Source organism: Protopterus annectens, chromosome 8.part0 (genome assembly GCF_019279795.1).
Source record: "Protopterus annectens isolate FY-2018-M chromosome 8.part0, PAN1.0, whole genome shotgun sequence".
NCBI classification, from domain to species: Eukaryota; Metazoa; Chordata; order Ceratodontiformes; family Protopteridae; genus Protopterus; species Protopterus annectens.
In genome coordinates this window covers 131,927,518-131,952,815 of record NC_056741.1, presented here as the reverse complement: position 1 = coordinate 131,952,815, position 25,298 = coordinate 131,927,518, and the positions used below count along the sequence as shown (strand labels likewise).

Sequence of the window (25,298 nt, the reverse complement as noted above, 5' to 3'; positions counted from 1 at the left end):
TGTGTGTGTGTGTGTGTGTGTGTGTGTGTGTGTCAGATAATGTGTGGCTTATACCATTTTAATTTGTGTGTGAATCAGATAACGTGTGGCTTATACCATTTTGATTTATGTGTGAATCAGATAATGTGTGGCTTATACCATTTTGAATTGTGTGTGAATCAGATAATGTGTGGCTTATACCATTTTGATTTGTGTACCACCCTTTACACTTACCCCACCCTACTTTACTAGTGCTGTTGCTGTCATTCACCTTAGAAGTACCTTTGGACAAGGTGAAATTGTGTAAGCTGTGTGGTGCATCCACTAAGTGCATAATACCATAATACACATAACTAGATAGGCAGGAGTTCTAATCTCAATACCGGCAACTATTTGTGTTTGCATGAGAATAATTTACTGAGAAGGTTATACCATTTTCATGTGTGTACCACCATACTCATCCTAATTTAATAGTCCTGTTGAAGTCATTCACCTTACAAGTACCTTTGAATGAGGAGAAATTATGTAAGCTCCATGGCACATCTGATAACTGCATAAAACTATAGTAGACACAAATAGGTAGGTAGGAGTTCTAATTTCAATACTGGTGTGTGTGTGTGTGGATCATATCTTGTGTGGCCGATACCATTTTGATCTGTGTACCATACATGACAGGTGACCACCTCCTGATGCCATTACTTTATATAGTGTGGTAATGGCATCTGCCTCACATGCAGCTCACATGCAGCATGTGAAACTTTTAGTTATGTACTCACCATAACTTCAGATGTTTGGGATCCATCTCGCCTACATTCTGAATGATGGGTTCGGAGCCGATCCCTCGGCTCCGACTCGGCACGCTTATGCCAAAGAGCGAAGTCTCTTATTGGCTGAGCTTACTATATCCCAGGATGCACCACTACCAGTCCCCCAGATCTAGTTTGTCCGCATACATGCACACACGCATACCCTGCTTATATAACATCGTCAGATGAAACAAGATAAAAACAGTTGAACTCAAAACCGTTCAATCTCTTCTGATCTGCAAGGCAGGGGAAGGAGGGTGGGTATCAGGAATGGCGAGATGGATCCCAAACATCTGAAGTTATGGTGAGTACATAACTAAAAGATGTTATGTGATCCTATCTCGCCTACATTCTGAATGATGGGACAGCGTCCTAGCACCTGAATCCTGGGTGGCTCACTGGAAAACACTCCTGAGTACCGTGGAACCAAATGATGCTCGTCCTTTAGATGCCACATCCAATTTGTAGTGGGAAATGAAAGTGTGCGGGTTGGACCAAGTAGCCGCAGCACAAATTTCGAAATAGCGAGCTTGGAATGAAAGGCTATAGAAGTAGCCATAGCTCTGGTAGAATGAGCTTTGATAGATGATGTAAGATGTTTATTCAAGAAGAATAGGCCTGAGTTATGCAATCTCTGATCCATTTTGAGATTGTAGCTTTTGTGATGGTTTGGCCCAATTTATTATCTGAGAAGGACACAAACAACTGGTCTGACTTACGAAGTTGCTGAGTCCTGTCTAAATAGAAGCGTAATTGCCTGTGAACATCCAATTTATGGAGAGTGTATTCTGCTTCATTAGAGAATTTTGGAAAGAAAACTGGTAGTTCTAGAGATTGTTGAAGACAGAAACTAGAGCAGACCTTTGGGACAAAGGATGGATTAGGCCTAAGTGATACTCTATCCTTGTGGAAAATCAAGTACGGTGGTTTAATAGACAGGGCTTGAAGCTCTGAGACTCTTCTCGCAGAAGTAATAGCCACTAAGAATGCCGTTTTCCAAGACAGAAATTTTAATTCGCATGTAGCAGCCGGTTCAAAAGGGGGAGATGTTAATGCGGTACCAAATCAAGATCCCACGGAGGTGCAGGATGAAAAACTGGTGGTCTTAACAGACTCGCACCTTTAATGAACGTTTTGCATAGTCTGTTGCTCATCAAAGGAGGATCCGTGGATTCATGGAATTTAGAGATAGCAGCTAGTTGAACTTTAATAGTTGAGACAGAAGATCCCTGATTAAACAGGGATGTTAAGAATTTCAAAACCTCTGGGACAGGAGCAGTGATAGGGTCTAAGCCCTTGAGTTGAGCCCAGATAGCAAACCTCTTCCACTTACTGAGGTACAATTTGTTAGTGGTGGGTTTGTGGGCCGAAGATAAAATGTGAACTACTTCGGGTCTAGTGTGTGACTTCTAACTAAAGTTGGAAGTGGAGGAGCCAAGCTGTCAATTTCAGAGATTGAAGGGACTGATGCCAATGTCCCGACTGATGGATTAGCAAATCCGGGATCAGGTCTAAGGTCCACGGATCGTCCACTGCATGCTTTTCAGGTAAGGAAACCATATCTGGCGAGGCCAGTATGGGGCAATCAGAATCATTGAAGACCCTAGTTGAGAAGCTTTTGAATAACTTTGGGAAGGAGTGGAATTGGAGGAAAGGCATAAAGTAGCCCTGTTGGCCAAGGTTGTGCAAGAGCATCCATGGCTGGTACTTCCTGATGTGGAATCAAGGAGAAGAACCTTGCACTTGGTGTTTTGTGGAGTTGCAAATAGGTGCAGCATGGCGTCCCCATCTCTTGAAAACCTGGGCTGCTACTGTGCGGTTTAGAGACCATTCGTGAGGAGAGAGAATTGTCCTGCTTAATTTGTCCAATACATTTGACTTTCCGATGTGGGTCGCTACCAAGAAGCGGTTGGTAGCTACAGCCCATTCCCACACTCTCATGGCCTCTCTGCAAAGGGGATACGATCTGGTCCCTCCTTGTTTGTTCAGATACCAAACCACCGACATGTTGTCTGTGTGGATGGCGATGATGCCCTGAGGAAGAAACTTGTGTAAGGCCTGTAGGGATAGAAGTACAGCCCTCATCTCCAACACGTTGATGTGGAGGAGCTTCTTCCGAAGCCAAGAGCCCTGAACTAGCCTGCCCAGACAATGCCCCCCACCCTATCTGGGAGGCATCTGTCGTCAGGGTAACCACGGAGGGAGAACAAAGGGTTTTCCTGATCCAAGTTGGATGTCTGAAGCCACCAGCGAAGGTCCCTTTGCATATGTCCGTAATCATGATGTGATGATTGAGGGAAGATCCTGAAAGGACCATTGAGTTGACAAGAGCCACTGAAGAATCCTCATGTGTAATCTTGCTAGAGGAACTAAAAGAACCGTGGCAGACATTGAGCCTAAGACCTGTAGGACCATCCTGGCTGGGGCTTTGGATCTCGAGATCAGAGCTTGAACTTGGCCCTGTAAAGTTCGGATCCTTTCGGCAGGAAGAAAGAAGGCGCATCAATCTTGAGTCTATCTCTGCTCCTATAAACTTTATGTGTTGAGAGGGTAGCAAGACAGACTTTGACCAATTGAATGTAATCCCTAGGGAAACACCCAGGGAGATGGTGGCTTTGAGGTTGTCCATTAGTAGATGCCTGGTGGTGGCAGTCAGGAGCCAGTCGTCGAGATAGGGAAACACTTGGAATCCAAGACTTCTCAGGTGAGCCGTCACTACTGCCAAACACTTGGTGAACACCCTGGGGGCTGTGGTGAGACCAAAGGGCAGAGCACAAAATTGGTAATGACTGACTCCCAGGCTGAAGCGCAGATACCTTCTGGACGCCTGATGTATCGGAATGTGATAATAGGTGTCCTTGAGGTCTATGGAGCACATCCAAACATCCTTCTCCAACAACGGGAGAATGGATTGTAACGTGACCATTCGGAATCTGGATTTCGTGGATTGGTTCAGTCTGCTGAGATCCAATATTGGTCTCAGGTCCCCTGTCTTTTGGCACTAAAAGAACCTGGAGTAATTTCCTGATCCGATCTGGTCTGTGGGGACGGTTGGATGACTCCTTTTCTAGCAGCCTTAAAGCTTCTGCGGCTGCTATCTCCCTTTGACTGGGTGGTGGGTCCGGGATTCTCTTGGACGGAGGGTGAGTCTTTGAATGGGATGGTGTAACCTCCGGCAATGATCCGAGCACCCATCTGTCCTGAGTGATTGACTCCCAGGCTTTTAGGTGCTTGGCAAGCGACACCCGACTGGCTCGAGCAGCACAGCCGGGCAATCCCTCATGTCGTGTGGGAGGCTGAAGAGCCACGAAAGGACTCGCGGTCTCCAGAATTGCGGGCCCTCTGCCGCCTCTGGGACGGCGTCTCCCTGAAAAATTTCCCGCCCTCTGCCTCTGGATGGGGAATCTTCCTGCTGTTGGGAGAAAACTTGAGATTTTCGAACCACATTTTCCTCCTTTGGCCTTGGGGTAAGGCCGAAGGGAGTGGAATAACGGCCCTACGGCAGATAACGTTTTCCCTCTTGCTCACAGCGGGTAAGGGTGTCTTTCACCTTGGGTCCAAACAATGAGGACCCATCAAAGGAGCCGGCGAAGGAAGACTTGAAGGCCTCCAAACTGACACAAGCGGAGCCAGGCTTGTCACGTGAGCCACGCCTGTGCCTGCGCTCTACCCGCCTTCGGCCGCATAGGAAATGAGCCTCATGGACGAGTTAGAAATTGACGCAGGATAGCCAACTGAGAGCTAACCGACTGGGCTAGCTGCTCAGGTAGGTTACCGAGAGGGAATCTGACAACTCCTTGACCAGATCCCTCTGAAGCCTGGTAAAATGTGCCAAGTAATTCAGAGACCTTAAGGTAAAGGCCGCTGAAGTCAGGGTGCGCTTCCGTACCTATCCATACTCCTAGACTCCTTATTAGGAGGATGGATAGACGTTGAAGCCTCTGCCACGTCCTGTTGTGTAGCAGATGCCACCACCATGGCATCTACAGCCACGCCTTTAGTAAGGAACTCCTTCTCGGGGAGCAGATAAAAATTTATTTGGACGAGAAGGCACTGGTTCCACGGTATCTGGATGTTCCCACTGCCTTCGACAAACTAAATCCAGAAGCTCGTCGAAGGGCGGAGACACCCAGGAGGCGGAGGGCTGAGCCCCAAAGGCCTTGAGGAGCACTGATTCGTCAGCAGAGGGGGGTTTGGATATCCAGCCGCCTCGTTGTTTGAGGATCTCTAAGATGTCTGCAAATGAGACATCATCCGGGGACTGGGACCCCTCCGCATCATCCATATCCGTGTCGATGTAATAGACTGGGAGTCCACGTGCTTCCTCTTGCACGATCTCTTCCTTGGGGGTTCCTCTGAAGACAACTCCGAAGAACCCTCAGGAGGAGGGGAACCCCCACTGGGGGTAACCTCAGGCCTCGGGGCTCCGCTGGTTACGGACAGGGGAACTGCCAAAGACCCAGTCTCCACGCCCAGGGAAGGTGCTGGTAAAACCGGAGAGATGGCCGAAGAGGACTTGGCCAAGGCACTCCTCATGGCCCTGAAAGCCGGACCCCCAGAATCCTGGGAGTGTCCGGTCTCCGGAGCCATGATAGTCGACGGAAGTCCCGCAGCCGAAGCACCGAGAGGGAGGCTCGGAACCAAAAGCATAGGTCCCGAAACATCACCCTCGGGTCCAGCCGAAGAAGTCCGGCGTACCAAACTCGGACCCGAGGGCCGGTTGGAGTAAGGGTCGGAGCCGACCCTGAGATCTCCACCGGCTCCAACAGCACCTGCTCCGGCGGAGCCGAAGCAGTCGGAGGAGGAATGGCAATGGGGTGGGCCATGGTCATCGGCTCAAGCCAACTGGGTCGGAACCGAAACAAATTTTGGAAGACTGGGGACTGGAACAGTCTTTGGAGCACCCTGTCTATATCAGAATCCGACATCCTCAAGACCGAGGAAACAGAACGGGTTTGAGAAGGCCTCTCCATCGGCCCCAAGGGACTAGGGGACCGGCTCGGCGACTCGATGAGAATCGGCGCCAGGAATACTCACACCAGATTCCATCGGTGCCGAGGTAGACTTCGCCGAGGAGGAAGTGTCTGGCGGGCGACCTTGTCGGCTCGAGAGCAGTGGAGCCGAAGGTGACCCGCCTCTCGATGCCGCAGCCATCGGCTCCGAAGCCAGAGGAGTCGATACTGGTGGCATCGAGGCAGACCGTTCCGACCTCGGCTCCGAAGTCTTTGGAGCCGAAGGAGAGGCCTGCCTAGGTCTCTTGGCAGTCGGATCCGACGGACTGGTCGGAACCGAAGCCCTTTCTTTTTGGCAGGAGCCGGAGAGGATGCCAAGGCTTCTTCAAAGAGGGTTTAATTAACCCCTTAAGAATCAATTTATTTTCCTCTCCTGGAGGACCCTTGAGGAAAAAGCGTGACATACGCTGCATGACTCCTGCAAGTGCTTTGCCCCTAGACAATATACACAGAGCAAATGATCGTCAGTAATAGACATCTTAAAACCACATTTCGAACATTTTTTAAAGCCCGAAGGCCTAGGGGTTTGAGACATGATGTTAACAATTCTTTGACAAGAATTCAAACAACTATAGATTTGCTTGTGATAAATCTAAGCTTATAGTTAAAGTTTAACACAAACACTAGCTGTAAATGACAGGGAACTCTCAACTACTGTAGACTAGAGACCCTGAAAGGTTTTCAAAGGTTGACCGTCTGGGAAGGCCCTGAATGTAAGGGGGGCCGAAAACAAACTCAACCCAATCACACACAACAATCTTCACAATCCAAACGTACACAAAGAAGCGATAGCCGTTAAAACAGCTTTTGTGACCAAAAAACAGCAAAAACTGACAGAAAAGTAGTTAATAAAAGCTACTCAGCCCAGCCAGCTCGAGACCACGCCTCGCGGGAAGCGGCAAACGAGATCTGGGGGACTGGTAGTGGTGCATCCTGGGATATAGTAAGCTCAGCCAATAAGAGACTTCGCTCTTTGGCATAAGCGTGCCGAGTCGGAGCCGAGGGATCGGCTCCGAACCCATCATTCAGAATGTAGGCGAGATAGGATCACATAACATCCATTGTACAGGCCATACCAGTCCTCTGTACAGATGTGTCTGGGACATCCAAATGTTTGGAACCTATTAGTGCTTCTCTCGGCCTTAACAATGCCCAGGTATGGGATATTGCTGCCAAATAGGCAACAATGAATGCACTGACACATATGGCAGCATCAGGTATCATACCTGACTGAAACAGCATACTGATACTACATCTGCTACCATCTCACTTGTCCAGGCTTGTAGGTGCAATACATGAGTCCAGGTGCTTGGTTTTAAAAGTGAATTGTTCATGTTATGGGTCAAATTAAAGGTTGGGAAAGGTGTCGACTGATATAGTGTGGTCTCAATCAGTATATATCAGAAACAAATTGCATCTTAACAGGTCTGTGTACACATTTTATATCCACTGTATAGCAATAATGTTTCACACATGTCCCTACCTTAGTCAGTTTGTCCAACACATTTTGCTGGTGTCTTTCAAGATGTCTTTCACTAACAGGCTGTGAGGTATGCTACAGGAATGTTACACTCTCTTCAGATAGGTCCCTGTGGTGACCACTGTGATGCAATACAATTAACCCCACCACAAGTGAACATGCACATAAAGCAATATGGCTATTAGTCATAGTTGTGTGCATGGTAACTTGCATGCCTCCACATGCCTGGGGTATTGCCAAAGCATAACTGAACAATGCCATACTCACCAGCTTCAGGCTGCTCTCCCTTGTGCAGACCAGAGTGACCTATGTAATTGTGGGAGAGAGTTTTTGTCAGCAAACTCACATGCGCCCTTGGTAAAGGATGGATGCAGCAAGTCTGCACATTTACAGTACAACACCCAATACTACACAATTTGCTGTCCTTCACCATAGATTTGCACTTCTGTGCAGTAGAAATCCCCATCCACAACTGCAATCTGACCTGGCACATGCATGTAGATACTGTACAGATACAAGTATGTCTCATACAATAGTCTACTAATCCCCACTAGGACATTACCTGCATGCTCCTTGTCCATTGTATAGGTGCCACCCACCTCCAGCAAGTGGGGCTTTGTACCCTGGTATTGTACTCTGATGGGTGGCCCAAGCTTGTCAAGTAGCTCCTCATTTACAAAAAGAATGGACATGGCTGTGGTGAATACATACTATAACATGAGGGAGGAGCATAGGGTGACATACAAGAGTGGAGTAAGATGCACACAAGTGGAATATATTTAATGTAGGAGGGCGAATTTGAAGGAGAGTGGAGACTGTAAAGTGGTGAAGGGGAAAGTGTATTTAGGCAGCAGAGAATGTTGGTATGTAAGATGATGTTGATGATCGAGAAGAGGAGGAGTGTAGGGACAACACCAAGAATCAAATGGTGTGAACTGGAAAAAGGTGATTGTGAAGTGGATTTCAGGGAAGAGGTGAGAGCCACTGGGTGGCAGTGACAATCTAACAAATATTTGGTCAAGTACAGCAGAGCTGGTAAGGGAGGCAGCTAGAAGGGTGCTTGGGTTACATGTGGCTGGAGGAAGCAGTACAAGGACACCTGTTGGTGGACTGAGGAAGTACTCGACACAATACAGAGACAGAGAAGGAGTGTGACTGTCAGAGAGATCCGGAAAATAGGTAGTAGTAGTATGAGGATATGGTGTGCATGGCAAAGAGAGAGGTGGCAAAGGCTGAAGATGGAAATATGAAGAGTTCAATCACAGGTTGGACACTAAGGAGGGATGAAAGGAATTGTACCGATTGGCTGGCCAGATGCACTGAGGTAGGAAAGATGTGCAGCAGATAAGGGTGATAAAGGTTGATGAGGTATATGTACTCACAAGTGAGGAGAGTGTGTTGAGCACATGGACAGTGTACTTTGAGAAGCTGATGACTGAAGACAATGAGACAGAGAAGGCTGGATGATGTGGGTATGGTGAATCAGGAAGTGCAATGGCTTAACAAGGAGGATGTAAGGATAGCTATGAAGAGGATGAATACTGGCAAGCCTGTTGGTCCACATTACACACCTGTGGAAGCATAGGGTTGTTTAGGGGAAATAGCAGTGGTCTGTTAGCCAGACTGTGTACTGATATATTGGGAAGTGGGTGGTTGCATGAGGAGTGGAGAGAAAGTGCTTCGGTACAGTGTTAAGAATGAGGCTGATGTGCAGAGCTGTAATAACTACAGAGGGATAACTTTAACCAGTCACAGCATGATGTTATGGGTAAGAGTAGTGGAAGCTAGGTTACACAGGGAGGTGAGGAGTACTGGTCAGCAGTATGGTTTCATGCATGGAAAGGGCACTACCAATGTGATGTTTGCTCTGAGACTGCTACTGATGGAATACAGAGAAGGTCATGAGTTGCTCTGTGTTTCTCTGGACTTAGAGAAAGCATATGACAGGGTGCCTAGACAGGAGTTGTGGTATTGTATGATGAAGTAATGAGTGGGCAAGATATATGTAAGAGTGGTACAGGATATGTACAAGGGTGGTGACAGAATTGAGGTCTGCATTAGGATTGATGGATGTGTTTATGGTGGAGGTGGGATGACATCAGGGATTAGCTGTGAGCCAATTCTGATTTGCAATGGTGATGGACAGGTTGACAGGTACGATAATACAGGTGTCCCCATTGACTATGTTGTTTGCAGATGACATTGTGACCTGTATTGAGAGTAAAGAACAGCTTTTGGAGACCCTGGAGAGGTGGACATATGCTCTAGAGAGGAGAAGAATGAAGGTCAACAGCACTAAGACAGAATATCTGCATGTGAATGAGAGTGTGGATAGTGGGATGTTGAGGATGCATGGAGTACAGTTGCCAAAGGTGGATGTGTTCAACTGATTGGGATCAACATTTCAGAGTAATGAGGACTATGGAGGGCAGGTGAAGAAGAGAGTACAGGCAGGATGGAGATGGTGGTGAAGAGTGTCAGGAGTGATTTGTGACAGACAAGTACTAGTAAACATGATATGTAAGTTCTACAAGAGGGTAGTGAGACCATCTATGTTATATGTTTTGAAGACAGTGGCACTGACAAGAAGGCAGGAGTCAGAGCTGCACATTGCAGAGTTACAGATGTTATGATTTGCACTGGGTGTGACATGGGTGCACAGATTTAGCAATGTGTATATGACAGACTCAGGCCATGTTGGACAGATATGAGACAAAGTTGGAGAGGCAGCATTACATCAGTTTTGATATGTGCTGAGGAGGGGTGCTTTGTATATTGGGAAAAGGATGGTAAGGATGTAGCTGCCAGGTAAGAGGAAGAGAGGAAGGCCTCAGATCAGGTTTCCAGATGTGGTGAGGGAGGACATGCAGGTGGTTGGTGTGGGAGAGCAAGATTCAGAGGTCAGACAGAAATGGCAACAGATGATCCACTGTGGCAATCCCAAATGGGAAAACCAAGAGGACAATAAAGGGGGATGTTGTAATGTTAGTCTTCACAGATTTGGCAAGGATTTGACAACATAACACAACTTTATGGGTAAATGACTACAAATATGAGGCACACATATGGTCAGTGTGCAGAACACTGGACAGTTGAATGGTATGAGTTCAGTATATAACATGCAGTTCAACACACACAGCAGCAGTACTTTACTATATATGTCTCACATTTCTAAGACAAACAAGTATATCCTAGTTGTATTCACAAGTAAGATATGGATATATATACCATCCCAATCGCTGGCCTAGCATTGTCAAAATCAGTATTGTTCAACACACACACTCCAGTATTAGTCATATGTGAGCCATCCTTTCCTGGGGCCTTACCTATGATCTATGTCACTGCAAATAGACCCAGATGCTATGGCCATAGGTTCTGATCAGCAATATATTAGTACAGCCAGCTTGGTTGATACATATATGTTAAACTTCCTTTTTCCCATTCTTACATACCCCCTACTGCAGTCCAGTACATATTTACTTGTTCGACATAACAGTCTTTGTATTCTTCTAAGTGTAGGTGGTTATATGCTGTTATTTGTTTTCTTTTCCTCAGTTTCTCCCTCTCCCACACAGGTAGAGTGTACATCTTTTTTTGCATAGACAGAAGCTTGCCTTTTGTAGGTAATGCTCATGAGCAGCTGATGGCCTGTGCACCAATTATTGTCCCCAACTTGCTAACTGCATGCAGAACAGCTGTGTCGCTATTCCTATAGACAATGGCATGGCAACACTGCTATAACTGGGTACTTCTTGTGGGTGTAGTCCCTTTACCTTGCTTGTGAGGGGAACTTCATGGAGGTGTGTGAACAACAGCATCACAGAGGGCATGTCATGTTACTCACTATACACGTACTTTGGAAACTCACACTATGAGCTCTGTGCCTCCTGTGATGACTGCATAATACTGTACTACCACTAACTAGATAAGTAGGGATTTCAAACCCAACACTGGCAATTGCGATTGTTTGTGTCTGTGTTTGGGAACAGTATTCTATGTGTGCTGGATGAACACAATACCCTTTGTGTGTGTGTAAATTATAAATCTGAGGTGTGTTCCACCCACTACACTTACCATAGTCCACTATACAAGAGGTGCTGAAATTAGCCACTACACACTTACCTGTATACACCCCTCAGCCCTATAAGCTACATAGCACATGCAAAAATTGTTATACAGACCTATCAATTGTGTACATCTGTACCCTGGATATGACACACTCAATGTGTTACCACACTGCCATACCCCTTGTAGTATGCACGGACACATCCTGCTGATACACAGACACCTAGAAGACAAAATACATTATGGAGACCACATGCAGTCATCATTAATAACAATAATGCATCATGGCTGAGACCTACACATTCTGACGTGTAACCATTAAACATGCTGGCTGTCAACACTACACAGCATTACATTGCTAAACTGTACTAAGTTCTAAGTTCACCCTGTGCATCAGACCCATATTAGCATGTCCCTACATCGATGGTATGGATGACAGGGATGTGGCACAGCTATCATCACATGCACAGGGTGTGGTGTATGTTTGCCAGAGGCTTAGGCTGGGCCATTTGGTGGACATCATGTGTGTATGTTTGGGGGTTGTATGTGAGATTGGCCGAGCAGAGGTGGTGTGTGTAAGTCTGGAGGTTACCTTGCTGTGATGATGATGATGTGTGTGTATGGATGCACACAGTCACACCATGTGGCTGCTCTACACATGGGTATGTTGGACAGCTGTGGGCCATACATGGCAGAGTGTACAGTTCACCATTTCCTGCCATGGACATGGGAACTGTCCCTGCCAGGGGACCTACGGAACACCACCAGGCCCAAGGCCAGATGCACTACTACTCTCAGATGGTGACTGGTGTCTGCTGGATTCGTGTCCCTGTTGGGACTGACCAAGACCATGTGCCCATGGCCTGCTGCATTGTGGTGTGGACAGTGACCCCCATGGAGTTGTGCTGCTGGTACTGCCACTACAGGAGTAAGAAGTTGCAAAGCCATGTAGAAACTCAGCTGTTTGTGATGCTGCCCCATGTCCACATGCTTTATCACAGACATTCCACGTTCAAGGATTGACATGCCATGGTCAAGGATTCCCACTGTCTCATCCAACCATCTATCCATGACCTCAGCACAATAACAGTGGGCATTAGCAAGATCATGGAGATTGTCACGCATAGCAGGAAGAGTAGCATTCACAGCCCTGAGAAGCTGTCTGGTGTTATGTTCACTACATGCCTGTGCCTCCATTATGGTCCAAATCATGCATCTGGTGACACTTGCTGTGGCACTTGTGACAGGGGCATGTCAGGCAGCAGGCCCCCTTTGAGCACCCCTGCCTGTCCCCCTTTGTGGGACCTCGCCTGTTTTCTGGCTATGGCTGGGGTCTACAAACACACTTGCCATAGTCACCACACTTGCCTGTCCCATGCCACTGCCCACCAACTGTCCATCATCTATGGCCACTGGTGATTGGGTATGTGTGGGCATTTTGTCTGTGTGTGGGGATGGGGTGGACAAGAGTGGGATGGCAACCAATGGCACAGATTCAGCCCCTGACAACCCAGCCTGTGCCTCACTATGGCTATCATCATTATCAGAGTCTGCAGAGACACTGACATCTGTTTTCAAGTGGCAGGGACCCCTACCCCCATTGCCACCTGTGAGCGGAAGACAATAAATGTAAATTAATACCTGTACATTATGGTTGGCTGCCAGACACACAGACAGCACAGACACTTACTGGTGAGTTGGCACAAAGCTATTACACAGACCTCATATTACCCAAAACGTGACATGCATGACACACAGAGCCCTCATCATTATGCATTGCAGCCATTCTCAATCCTTGTTATTAACAATACATAAGTCTGAGATGCATGAGTACTGTTAGTAGTTGACGCCCATTCACCTAACACACACTGCACCCATGTACACATAATTGCTGTTCACCTGTATAGCACAGTGGCAACTACTGTAGGCCATACCTCACAACTGTACAAATCATTGAAGAATGTGTAGATGTCTAGTAAATATGTTTGCTCTGTCCCTCACAATCCGTATGTCTTTGTCTAACACATAATTGGGATCATATGAGGATTGATGTCACTAATTAATGACATACATTCAATTTGCATACATCATCACCAGCAGTGAATGTATGTTCAAACAAATCCTGTTACATCAACAACCTTCTAAGCTTAACATGGATATAATAATTGTACAAACCCCTGTTAACATGGCAGGCTCTTGTATCATATAAAATGAGACCACAATACTGCATTCAAAAACATTGCCCACTTTAAATGTGACATATGACCTGTGCAATCTAATCGTGAACATATTGTTTGGTTTTACAAGTTAATTGTTCATGTTATGGTCACATTACAGGTTGGAAAAGGTGTGGAATGTAATATTGTGGTCTCTCATTGTATATATCAGAAACAGTTGGCATCCTGACAGGGGTGTGTACACTGTGGTATCCACTGTATAAGATTAATGTTTCAGACATGTCCCTACCATAGCCCATTTGTTCCCCTGGTTTGTTGGTCTGTGTCCACGTCTTGCACTGACAGGTTATGAGGTATGCTGCAGGAATGTTGCAATACCCTTCAAATAGGCCCCTGTGATGCCCACTATGATCCACTGCATTTAACACCACCACAAGTGAACATGGACATCAAGTAATATGGCTAGGTGTGCATTGGCAGAGCACAAAAAAGTTACGTAGTCACCAGCTACAGGCTGCTGTCCCACTAGACCAGAGGAAGCTAAATATGTGTGGGAGAGTGGTACTGTCAACATGTGGCCTTGGTAAAGGGTGATAGCAGCATTTCTGCACATTAACAATACAACCCCCAATAGTACAAAATATGCTGCCCATCATTATAGATGTGCACTTATGTGTATTACCAAACCCCGTCCAAAACAACTATCTTATCTGACATATGAATGTAGATACTCTGCAGATACAAGTCAAGTATGCTAAAGTACTCTAGTAATGTGCACTAGGGCCTCACCTGCATACTCCTCATCCATTGTGTGGGGTGCACCCACATCCACTATGCTGGCTTCATAGAGATGTTCTGCTCTTGGAGGGGGTGCCCCAAGGTTTGTGAGGAGCTGTTCTTCTGCTGTAAGTAGGGGCTGTGTGAGTGGGCCCCCAACTGTGGCTGTTGCTTCCCTGGCTATGGCAGCAGCCCTTCACCAGGCATTATGTAGGCAGTCAGTTGCACAATGTCAGACCTGCTCATACATTCTTGTGTGCAGGCTGACATCATTTACCCTGTGGACTAGGTCATTCCACAGGGCAGTCCACTCCTGCAGATGTTCCTGGCTGTGTCCAAACATCATGTTGTAGTGCTGTATTAGGAATTCTACAATGTTGTGGTTTCTGCTATGCTGTACAGGGGGGAGTCCAGATATGATGCATCCTGCCTGGAAGACAAACTGTGAAACACATTATAGCACCTTATACAGTTGTCAACAGTATGGAGAGAAATTGCACATCAACAGTGGATATTTCTTGCCAGCACTCAACTACACCATACCCCTGTAATCTATCAGCACAATATTAGCTTGCATTTCACTCCTGGCCCTGATGTGTCATATTCCCCCTAGTGATGGACAGTTAACTGCATACACATCTACTCTCCATTCATTTCTGTGTAGAGGGATGACAGTGGCCATCTTCCATGTGGATGGTGTGTGAATGTTGCCAAGTTCATGTAGGATCCAGACAGGGATGCTATCAGGCCTTTCAGTAGACAATATGTACCTGCTCACCACTGATGAGGGCAGGGGTGCAGTTGATGTGTATATTCCCCTATAGGGATGGGGGGGCAGGGAGATGATGTTTACACCTAACCTGTCTGATGCAGACTGCCTATATCCATGGCATGTATGTATGAGGTGTGATTTAATACCAGTACATGGTGAATTGTGTTCTTGCCTCTGGGACTGACAACATATGTGAAGACACCCTTGTGACTGGCTTTGGCAGTGTGGATATGTATGACATGTACTCATAGTTAGCCTTACATGGAGTCACCTGTGACCTTACATGCTTGTTCAGATAGAGGTGGACATGCTTCCAAGTTGATGTCTGCACCTATGTGGCCCTGTAAAACAATATAGGAACCTATTATGTGGTTTGTGTATTGCAGCTGTCGACCAAAGGGTATTACTCTACCTTGGTGGAGGCAGCTTTTACAGGTCAGGTATTGCTGAGTCCATACAGTTACCGTGGATATATAAAAGTGTACACACCCCTGTTACAATGTCTGGTCTTTGTGCTATTGTAACTTGACACCACGATAACTCATTTCAAAACAATTTCCACCTTTAATGTGACCTATAGCCTGTACAATTCCATTGAAAACATAACGTTGTGGGACAACATATGCAACTTGTAATCAATGCAATAAGCTGTTTGCATGAGTGTGCACACCCTTACACAGATACTTTGTGGAAGCACCTGTTGAAATAATGACAGCATTCAGTCATCTTAGGTCAGAATCTATCATCATGGCACACCTTTACTTGGTAATAGTTAACCAATCTTACTTCCAACAGTGCTACAAATATGTCAGTGACTGAGTGCATATCTTATGCACAGCCCTATTCAGGGCAATCCACAGATTTTCTGTTGGGTGTAGGTCTGGATAGCACATTACCTAACTGTAATTTCCATCTGGTGAAGCCATTCTTTTGCCAATTGGATGTATGCTTGGGGTCATACTCATATTGACAGACAAAATCCCTCATCTTCACCTTTCTAGCAGATGACTGAAGGTTTGGGGACAAAACCAGTTGGTATTTGCAACTGCTCATAATTCCTTCCATCTTGAGTGGAGGCCCAGTTCCAGATTTTGAAAAGAAACACCGCAACATGATATTGCCACCACCATACTTCACCAGGGGGATGGTGTTCCTTTGGTGATGCAAAGTGTTGTGTTTGGCCAAATATATTTCTTGGAATTGTGAGCTAAAGGTTCAACCTTGGTGTCATCAGACCATGACACATTGCCCAACATGCTTTTTGGGGACTTGATGTACTGCTTGGCAATGTTTGTCCATCCCTGGACAATTTTCTGTGTAAGAAAAGACTTCCATCTAGCAACCCTACCCTATAGGGTAGACATATGGGGAATACAGAAGATTGTTGTCACATGTGGTGCACACCCAGTACTTGGCAGGCATTTCTGCAGTTCATTCACTGTTGCTGTCAGTCCCTTGACAGCCTCCATGGCCAGTTGTCACCTTGTCATGTCATCCATTTTGGATGGATGTCCAGGTGTTTGCAGTGTCACTGTTGTCCCATATCTTCTCCACTGTCTGATGACTGTCTGCACTGTATTCCATGGTATATCCAATGTCGGGGACACTTTCTGCTCTTCTCCGGACTGATACATCTTTCCACAATGAATTCCCTTCAATGCTTTGTAAGGTCTCTGCCAAACATGTCTTTTGCTGTAGCAGGCAACTGGGTAAATGTCAAATATATCCTACTATGACAGTTGAACATTATTTGGGGTTAATCAGAGTCTTGTTAATTGATGGCATATGTGTAACCAAAAAGAACACGTGTGATTACTGCAAGAGGTGCATCAATGAAGTAGTGGTTTATGTGTGTGTACATGTATGCAACCAGTTTATAGTACATTTCTTAGGTTTTACATTTTCTCCTCTAATACATTATTTTGTCAATAGAATTGTACAGGTTATGGGTCACAATCAATGTGGGAAATGTTTTGGCAAGATTTTCTGTGGTCTCAATTTTGTATAGTACACAAACCTGACATTTCAACAGGGATGTGTACACCTTGATATCCACTGTATATAGATGTTCAGATAACTGTTTGTGGTAGGCATGGACAGAGGGTCATAACAATGTTGCACACTTCTCTGATTACAACCTGATAATCATACCTATTCTACTACCCATATCATTGTCATGGCAATGCAACAACCAGTACCTGTAAACATTTATATCTGTTATATGCACTGAAACTGATATTACACACAAGTAGAACATGCACAACTTATTTACATACATAGATAAGTAAGTTGATTGCAGGATAGGCTTTGCCATCACAGTGCTAACCTATACAATGTCCCACATTCATATCCAGACTATTATGTTACGGTGTCATTCTTAATAGACTTGACAATGGTTTGTCCAACATAACACAAGTCTGTGTGTAAGTGACTACAGATATCAGGCACACATGTGCTTATAAGACTGTACAGTTGAATGGTGTGAACTCACTATATCACAAGCATTTCAACATACACTTCTGCAACAGTACTTTACTCTGCACATGCTCTGTATAGTTCTCTTATATTTACAAGACAAAATGTGTATCATAGTTATATGCACAGGTAACATATGGATATGTATAACATCCCAGTAGCTGGCCTAGTCACTACAGACAGATCCACATGCTATGGCCATCAGTGCTGTTCAGCAGTACATCAGTACAGCAAGTCCTGTTGAGACATATGCTTTCAAAGCTCTATTTTCCATTATTACAGACCATCTACTGAATTCAGTTACAGGCTTACTTGTTTCACATACCCATTTTTTCTGGATTTTTCACAGATATATCCTTATTTTTTTCTCACACTACTTCAGCTTTGCACTGATGGACTGTCTATGACAGAGGTGGTTTGAATAGATGGCAGCTTGTCTTTGGTAGGTAATGCTCATGACCATTCAATGGCCTGAGCACCAATCGGTGTTCTGCAGTTGCTGATTGCATACAGAGCAGCTGCGTAGTTACTCCAATAGCCAATGTTATGGCAACCCACTCCTATAATTCAGTACTCCATGTAGGCATTGGCCCTTTCCCTTACCTGTAAGGAAGACATCCTGGAGGTGTGTGAGCTAATGCCTCTTAGAGCAAGACCTGTGGAGACAAGCCAACTAAATGGTGAAGATTCAAGACTTAGGGGGAGAATGTAAGTATTGCTATTATATGTTTTGAATACTGTTTTTTTAACAGGATTTGTCTGAACATGCTACGTCTGCATGGGTTTCAGTTTGACAAAGTTCTGTGTTTGCATAGGTCTCAACTGTAAGATTTTCCACATAATGGCCAGAAGTTTGCCTGTTATGTTTGGTCTGTTCCCCAGACAGGTGTCCTTGACAAATCAGTAACATACTTTGGTGATTGCAATCAGTAAATATTAACATCCATTTGTTTTTCAGACTTTATATCCCTTAGAAAAGATGTTACAACAAACCCTGTCACACAAGCGACATTCACAGTGTATAACAGCAAAATTTCAAGTATTGCCATGTTTTTGGGCCTCTGTCCCAAATTATGTCAGGCTTTGTACAGATGCCATACAGTAGGAGGTTGATAGGTAGGGTCTACCATTATTTTGTTCTGTCAATCCTGCTGAGGGGAAAGGGTGGACAACATGTGGGACTGTACATTCAAGAGGCTGGTGTATGGAGAATGCTCTTAGGTGCCCTTGTAACATATTTTATGTGGGAGAGAGTAACAAGTGTTTTAAAACTAGGTTGTTAGAATATGTGAGACAAATTACTGATGAGAAAGAAAACAGTTCTATAGCTTTTCATTTTAATAATTACTGGCTATGTGTATTTTTGTTTACCATCTTCACTCATTGTAGTTGTTTTGCTAAGAGATCATTGTATATGTCTGTCCATTGTGTACGGCCTATCATGATTTTGTAGCAGCGTACTGTTCACTTATTATTTGGACTGGGGTGGGGGGGCAGATGTGAGTGTCACGGGTCCTTTTGTATTCAGCTGTGCATGCTGCCACAGTTATGGGTGTTCTATTAGCAGCATATGTTTATATGGGCATTTAGAGCATGTATGTATATATATATATATATATATATATATATATATAGTATTTTAAAATAATTTTATATATATTGGTACAGCAGAAAAATACCAAGGGCATACAAGGATGAGAAAATTTAAGTTATTATAAAATACTAAAATATCTGAACTTGTACAGTGTCTCTTCTAGATATCCAAGACAGGAGATCTTATTCACTATGTAGCACATTTAGAGACAACTACCTCTGGGAATGTTTGGGGTTATCAATAAATAGTAGCAAATCATCAGGCAACCTATGTAGAAGATTCTATAGGAATGAGAAGTTTACTAATTAGGTCTCTGAGAAAGCAGCTGATGCATGGAACAGATTAGTATTTACATTAAAGCAAGCTTTAGTTTAGATATCTTTAAGAACAGTCTGGACACTTATTATGGAAACAACTGTTTTGGCATATTGGCAGACTAGAAGGGCATTAATGTCCATGCTTGAAATATTTCTGTATATGTATGTATGTATACATGTATGTAACATGCATTAATACACATGTTGATTATTAAATGGATCTACTCTGACTGAGTGCTCAGCAGTTTTAAAGTTATTGCCCATTTTGCTTATCTTCTTAAGAACTGCTTCAAGTTCATTAAAGTCTAAACATTTAACAATAAAATGGTGAGGGTTATTACTTACTTTGACTAGAGTTAGAATTCTATGGGCTGTTTCAATAACCAAGCAAGCCTTGGCATTTAGCACTTTTGAAAATTCCTTCCTTATAAACATAACCACTTCTGGACCTTCCACATTGCCTGGGAGCCACATTATGTGAAGGTTATTCCTTCAGGAATCATTCCTCTAGATCCTCTAGTTTACCCTCTAGCTTCACATTTTGAGTTTGCAATTCCTGCAGTTCTCTAGAGTATGAGGTGGCTAACATGCTTTCCTTTGGCAAATCATGATGATATTTCTGAAGCACATTGTGCAAGGCTTGTAACTTTCTCTCATGATATGCAGTAATAGCTTTAATTTGGGTGGATGTCTTCTCCAGTCCTTTTCATGATGGTGGATAATGCTTCAATGGAAAGATGAAGGGCTTTGAGTTCATCAGTAACAGCTGAAGATTTCACTGCCATGCTGTTATACAACAGTTATTGTGAGCACCATAAAACTTTACCAACAGGTGCAAGTAGAAACACAAAGTTGTCCTGTAAGTACCCATTAGTTTAGGAATCTACATTTTTAATTTCAGCCATATTAGCACTCTGGGGGATTAAATCATTTAATTTGCTGAAATCTCCCCATCGGATGAAACTATGTAGTGTTAAACATATTTCTACATGCATGTTCCCTTCTGTGCTGCCCCTTATTTTGATACAATTTAGTGTTTACCACTGATACTGCAGTATGCAGAAGTTTATGTAATGTAAAGTTAATGTAAAGTAAAGAACCTTTTTTAATTTACTCTAAATCCCTATTCTACTTACCTTATAGTCACAGGCTCTAAAAACCTTGTGGTCTGGTTAAGCCCTGCTGTGCTTGGACTCACTCTGCACCCCACCCTGCCCCCAATTCCCACCTGCCCCCAGTAATGCTAAATTTTATAGCAACAAAACCACACCTCCTCTTATTAGATTCAATAAACTTTATTCTATCTCAGTTAGACTGCCACCCCTTCCTCCCACCCCCTTTCCTATCATCTTTACACATACTGGTCATAATTTAACTAAGATATATAGCCACTGCAGGTCACTATGTCACCACCCAAAACAATGTTATTATTCTCATTGTTAACCATCATGCTCATTCCTTATCTCCTCGCCTTTTATGAAAATCAGTATTACCTTGGATTTCATTACCCAAAATGCCAAAAAAAAAAACGCTCCAATATTGTCAAATTTAAAAAAAACTAATAAGTAGACTAACATCAAACACCATTACCTGTATAAACCATCAACCTGCCAGTGCCAGATATATCAGCTCTAAAACCAAACACTACCAAAAACTAATAAACAAATTCTTGAAGCTTATACTAAGTTTACACTATAACCTCACAATGGATGGAGACATCCACCCTAACCCTGGCCCACCCACTCTTGACAAACCAAACTCCCATACTAGTATCCCTACCAATGGAACATCAAAAAACAGGCCCCAAACCCCTCCTGGTCTGTCATCTAAACATCAGAAGCTTAAATAACAAGGTACATGACCTGCACACCCTCCTAGCCATTCAATGCCCTGACAACAGAAATCTGTCTGAAACCATCAACTTCTGACAATGAAATATTACCACCTGGGTATAACATACTTAGGTTAGCTAGAACTACCAGGAAGGGAGACAGAGTAGTTGCATTATATAAAATCTGTCATAAATATCCAAAATCTACAAAATGTCCAAAATCTGTCATATGCTGACAGATTGAAGAAACTCCAGCTCTATTCAGTCACATACCGTCTGCTCAGAGGTGACATGTGCCTGACATACAAGGCCATGTCCAACCCGGAATTAATGGACATGCTCCACCTCAAAAAATCCAAATCCACCAAAACCACTAGAGCAAGCGACTTAAACCTTAGCACGGATATAAATAGGACGTGCTGGAGGGATAGATTTATCACTCAGAGACTCCCTATGCTGTGGAATAAAATCCCGGTCCATGTGAGGCAGAGCACCTTGCTGGCTCTGTTCAAGAGAAATCTTGACCTGTGGATGGGAGATTGTAGGTTTACCCCGGAAATCATCTCTGTGTCACTGCTGGACAGAGGCACAACAAACTAATGGGTACAGTATTTTTTCATATAAGGGGTGGCGTAAGCCACAAAACTTTGGGCTAGGCTTATAAATGCCTTAGGGCAGATAGCCTAGTATAAACCTATGAACCTATGAACCTATAAATCTCTTAATATTACCTTGGACTCCATACAAGCACCCCAAGTAAACAATGCTGAGATTCTTTCTACCAAATTTCAAATTAATAAAAATAAGTGCATAAAGATTCTCTGCATGTACATTCCTCCAGGGAATAATGTAGCTACTCTAGAAAGTATCCCCCATTCGTTATCCAGCACCTGCCCTCAAGAAACCATAGTACTTGGAGATTGTAACATAGATTGGAACACCTGTTCCTCAGAATCTCCCTCCACCCATGTAAACCTATATGAGTTTACACAAATCATATCCACCCCCACCAGCACAGGTAAACCTAATCATAAAGAAAGTATACTAGACTGGATACTTATCAATAGCCAGCCCTGACATTACACATCGGGCAACATAGCCTGACGACCTAAGTGACTACTTTCTTACCTACATAATTAATCATAAAGCCATAAACCCCAGTCAGCCCATCCTCAGAACAATAAGATAGTACTTTAACCCTGCCAAATTCTAAGATGAACTTAAAATCATGTAATTGGTCAGTACTAAAACAATTACCCCTGGATGAAGCTGTTGCCTACTTTAATAACAAATTCCTTACGATCCTAGAGTCTCATGCTCCCACCCGCTCCAATAGAATAAAAACAAAAGTTGCACTATGGCTTACTAATGACACCAAATTAAAAATCACCCTCAGAAACAAAGCATGGGCCCTATGGCGTACTAAAAAAAAAAAAAACCCTAGACCACATCAGATATCGTCAGTTAAGAAACGAGACTAAAAAATCCATTTTACTAGACAAAAAAAAAACTACTAATGCCATCTACAACAGAAAAATCAAAGCAACCCTCAAAAGTTCTGGGCAGGTATAAATAGATTAATGCACCCAGGTCAAACCACCACTCCAACCCCCGCAGCCACCACTGATAAACCTCCTGAGGATCTTGCAAACACCTTAAACTGCTTCTTTACTGAGATTATCCAATCCCTAGATAGTCAGCTTCCTCCTAGTTGCCCCAGATCAAAGTCCTCTATTCCTAGTACCCACCCACCTCTCCTTTAGATTTTAACCAGTTGCTACCTCATTTATTCAATCCCTACTCAAGAAGTTAAAACCTACCACCCTATCATCTGATCCTCTCCTTGCAGAGTATCTACAAAAAGCTACAAATGCCATAGCTTGCCCCATCTCCATTCTAATTAACCAAACCATAGCAGAAGCCATCATCTGGAAAATATCCTATGTAATACCACTCCATAAATGTGGTAGCTCCACTGAACTACCTAATTTCAGGCCCATAGCTATATTGTCACCACTGGCCAAAATTATGGAAAAATGCATCCATAGACAGTTACTACACCATCTTATCCAGAATAATCTACTGGCTAACTCTCAGCATGGTTTTAGGTCTCATCCCAGCACCACTTCACCCCTCCTTGCCTTCTCTAACACCATAAACCATAACTGCAACAATAATAAATTATCCTCAGCCTACTTCTTGGACCTTGCCAAGGCATTTGACATGGTAGATCACCAGCTACTACTCCATACCCTGAAAACAAATTACTTAGATAATCTAGCTCTTCAATGGTTCCAATCTTATATGAATGGTCAACAATAGGCTGTCCTATGGCAGAACAAACTATCTGCCCTCCTAATACCCTGGGACTCCCCCAGGGCTCTATTCTTGGACCTCTTCTGTTTTCCATTTTTATTAATGACCTCTACAAACTGTCATCCCTGATGGAACATGCATTCAATATGCGATTGACTCCACTCTGATATGCTCGGCTTCCTCTCAGTCAGATCTGTGGACATTATCCCAGAATACTTTTAACACAGTTGAAAACTGGCTATCTGACAGTCATCTGATCCTAAACCCTAATAAAACAAAGCTACTACCTTTCTCCCCCACTAGTAGGTCCAATGCCTTATCCTTCTCCATACAGTCTAATAATGGCACAACAATCTTCCCTGACTCCTATACAAAACTCCTAGGTGTCAACATTGACAATAACCTTAAATTTGACATGCATGTCAATAAAATTATTAAAACCATCAATAAAAAACTTGGGTCACTTTACAAAATCAAACCTTTCCTAACCCCACTGGCTAGAACTGCCACTGCCCATTCTCACTTACTCTCGACTCTGCTTTATGCTTCCCCTCTACTCACCAACATAAATAAAACAGAACTCTATAAACTATCTAGTTGCTATAATCACATTGCCAGATTTACAACTGGAATGCCCTACAGGACACACCACTGTAATAACCTATAATCTCTTGAGTGGTTAGAACTGCCATACCTAATTAAGTAAAACCAGCTTATAGTGGCATATAAAGTGCTTAACCAACCTGAAAACACCTGCACTCAAAAATCTTATCTACCCTCTATAGCAACCTCAGAACACTTTGATCTTCTAATAGACTTCTTGTCCAAACTGTCAAAACTAATACTTCAGCCGGTGTCTCTCTGTTTGCCAACTCTGTTGGCATACCCTTTGGAATACCCTTCCTGCAGACATTGCTCTAGAATCCACCCTTCCTGCAGTCATTACTCTAGAGCCCACCCTAAGTCAATTCAAGAAAAGTCTAAAACAGTATTTTAAGTCACACTGGCTCTGTCCTTGTTCCAAGCCTGACTAGCACTCTCATTATTATTGTAAGGTAATATCTTCATTGCTACTCTACTGAATTGCAATTTCTAGGTTTTTTTACCTTATCAAACCTGATTTTTATGAAATTGTACAACTTTCTTTCTGCTATAGCCTGCAAACAGTGATAACATTCTTTATGTTTTATGTAATGTCTTTTTGTTTGTACCTTGGAGCTTTTCTCCCTGGGCCTCTGCTAAAAAAATGGACATGTATCCAGTTGGACTATCCCAGTCAACAAATGTAAAATAAATAAATAATGTCCTTATATGCCAATCACCATTTTCATAGATTTATGCATTGGCTACTGTCCTTATGAGCCCTTCACAGCATGTAAAAGAGAAAATGTGATGCAGGGCTTTCTGGGAATGAATATTTTTTTCTACAACAAAAATGGTAGTAACTGGAGCTGAAGTACATGCAAGTGTTCAATAAGAGATTTCTGCTACCATGACAAATTCCTTCTGAATTAATAAAAGTATGGTTATCCGTACAGATTACAATATTCATTTTCCACATCCCACACAGGGTTGTCACATCTATCAACATACTTAACTATCACATGAAGGACATATGATAAATCTGAGACTCAGAATATGACTTACCAAGATGATTCTATACACATCCACCTCACTGCTTATGCTAGGGATTGCCA

General features: G+C 43.7%; 1 protein-coding gene across 1 annotated transcript in view; it reads right to left on the bottom strand.

Moving 5' to 3' along the window:
• LOC122808160 (murinoglobulin-1-like) overlaps positions 1-25,298 on the bottom strand; it is a 432,577-nt gene that overhangs the window by 233,614 nt on the left and 173,665 nt on the right. The window contains exon 6 of the mRNA XM_044079132.1: positions 25,249-25,298. This exon is cut by the window's right edge and continues 109 nt beyond it. Within this exon, the coding sequence (XP_043935067.1) occupies positions 25,249-25,298 (50 nt within the window). The remainder of the gene's footprint in view (positions 1-25,248) is intronic.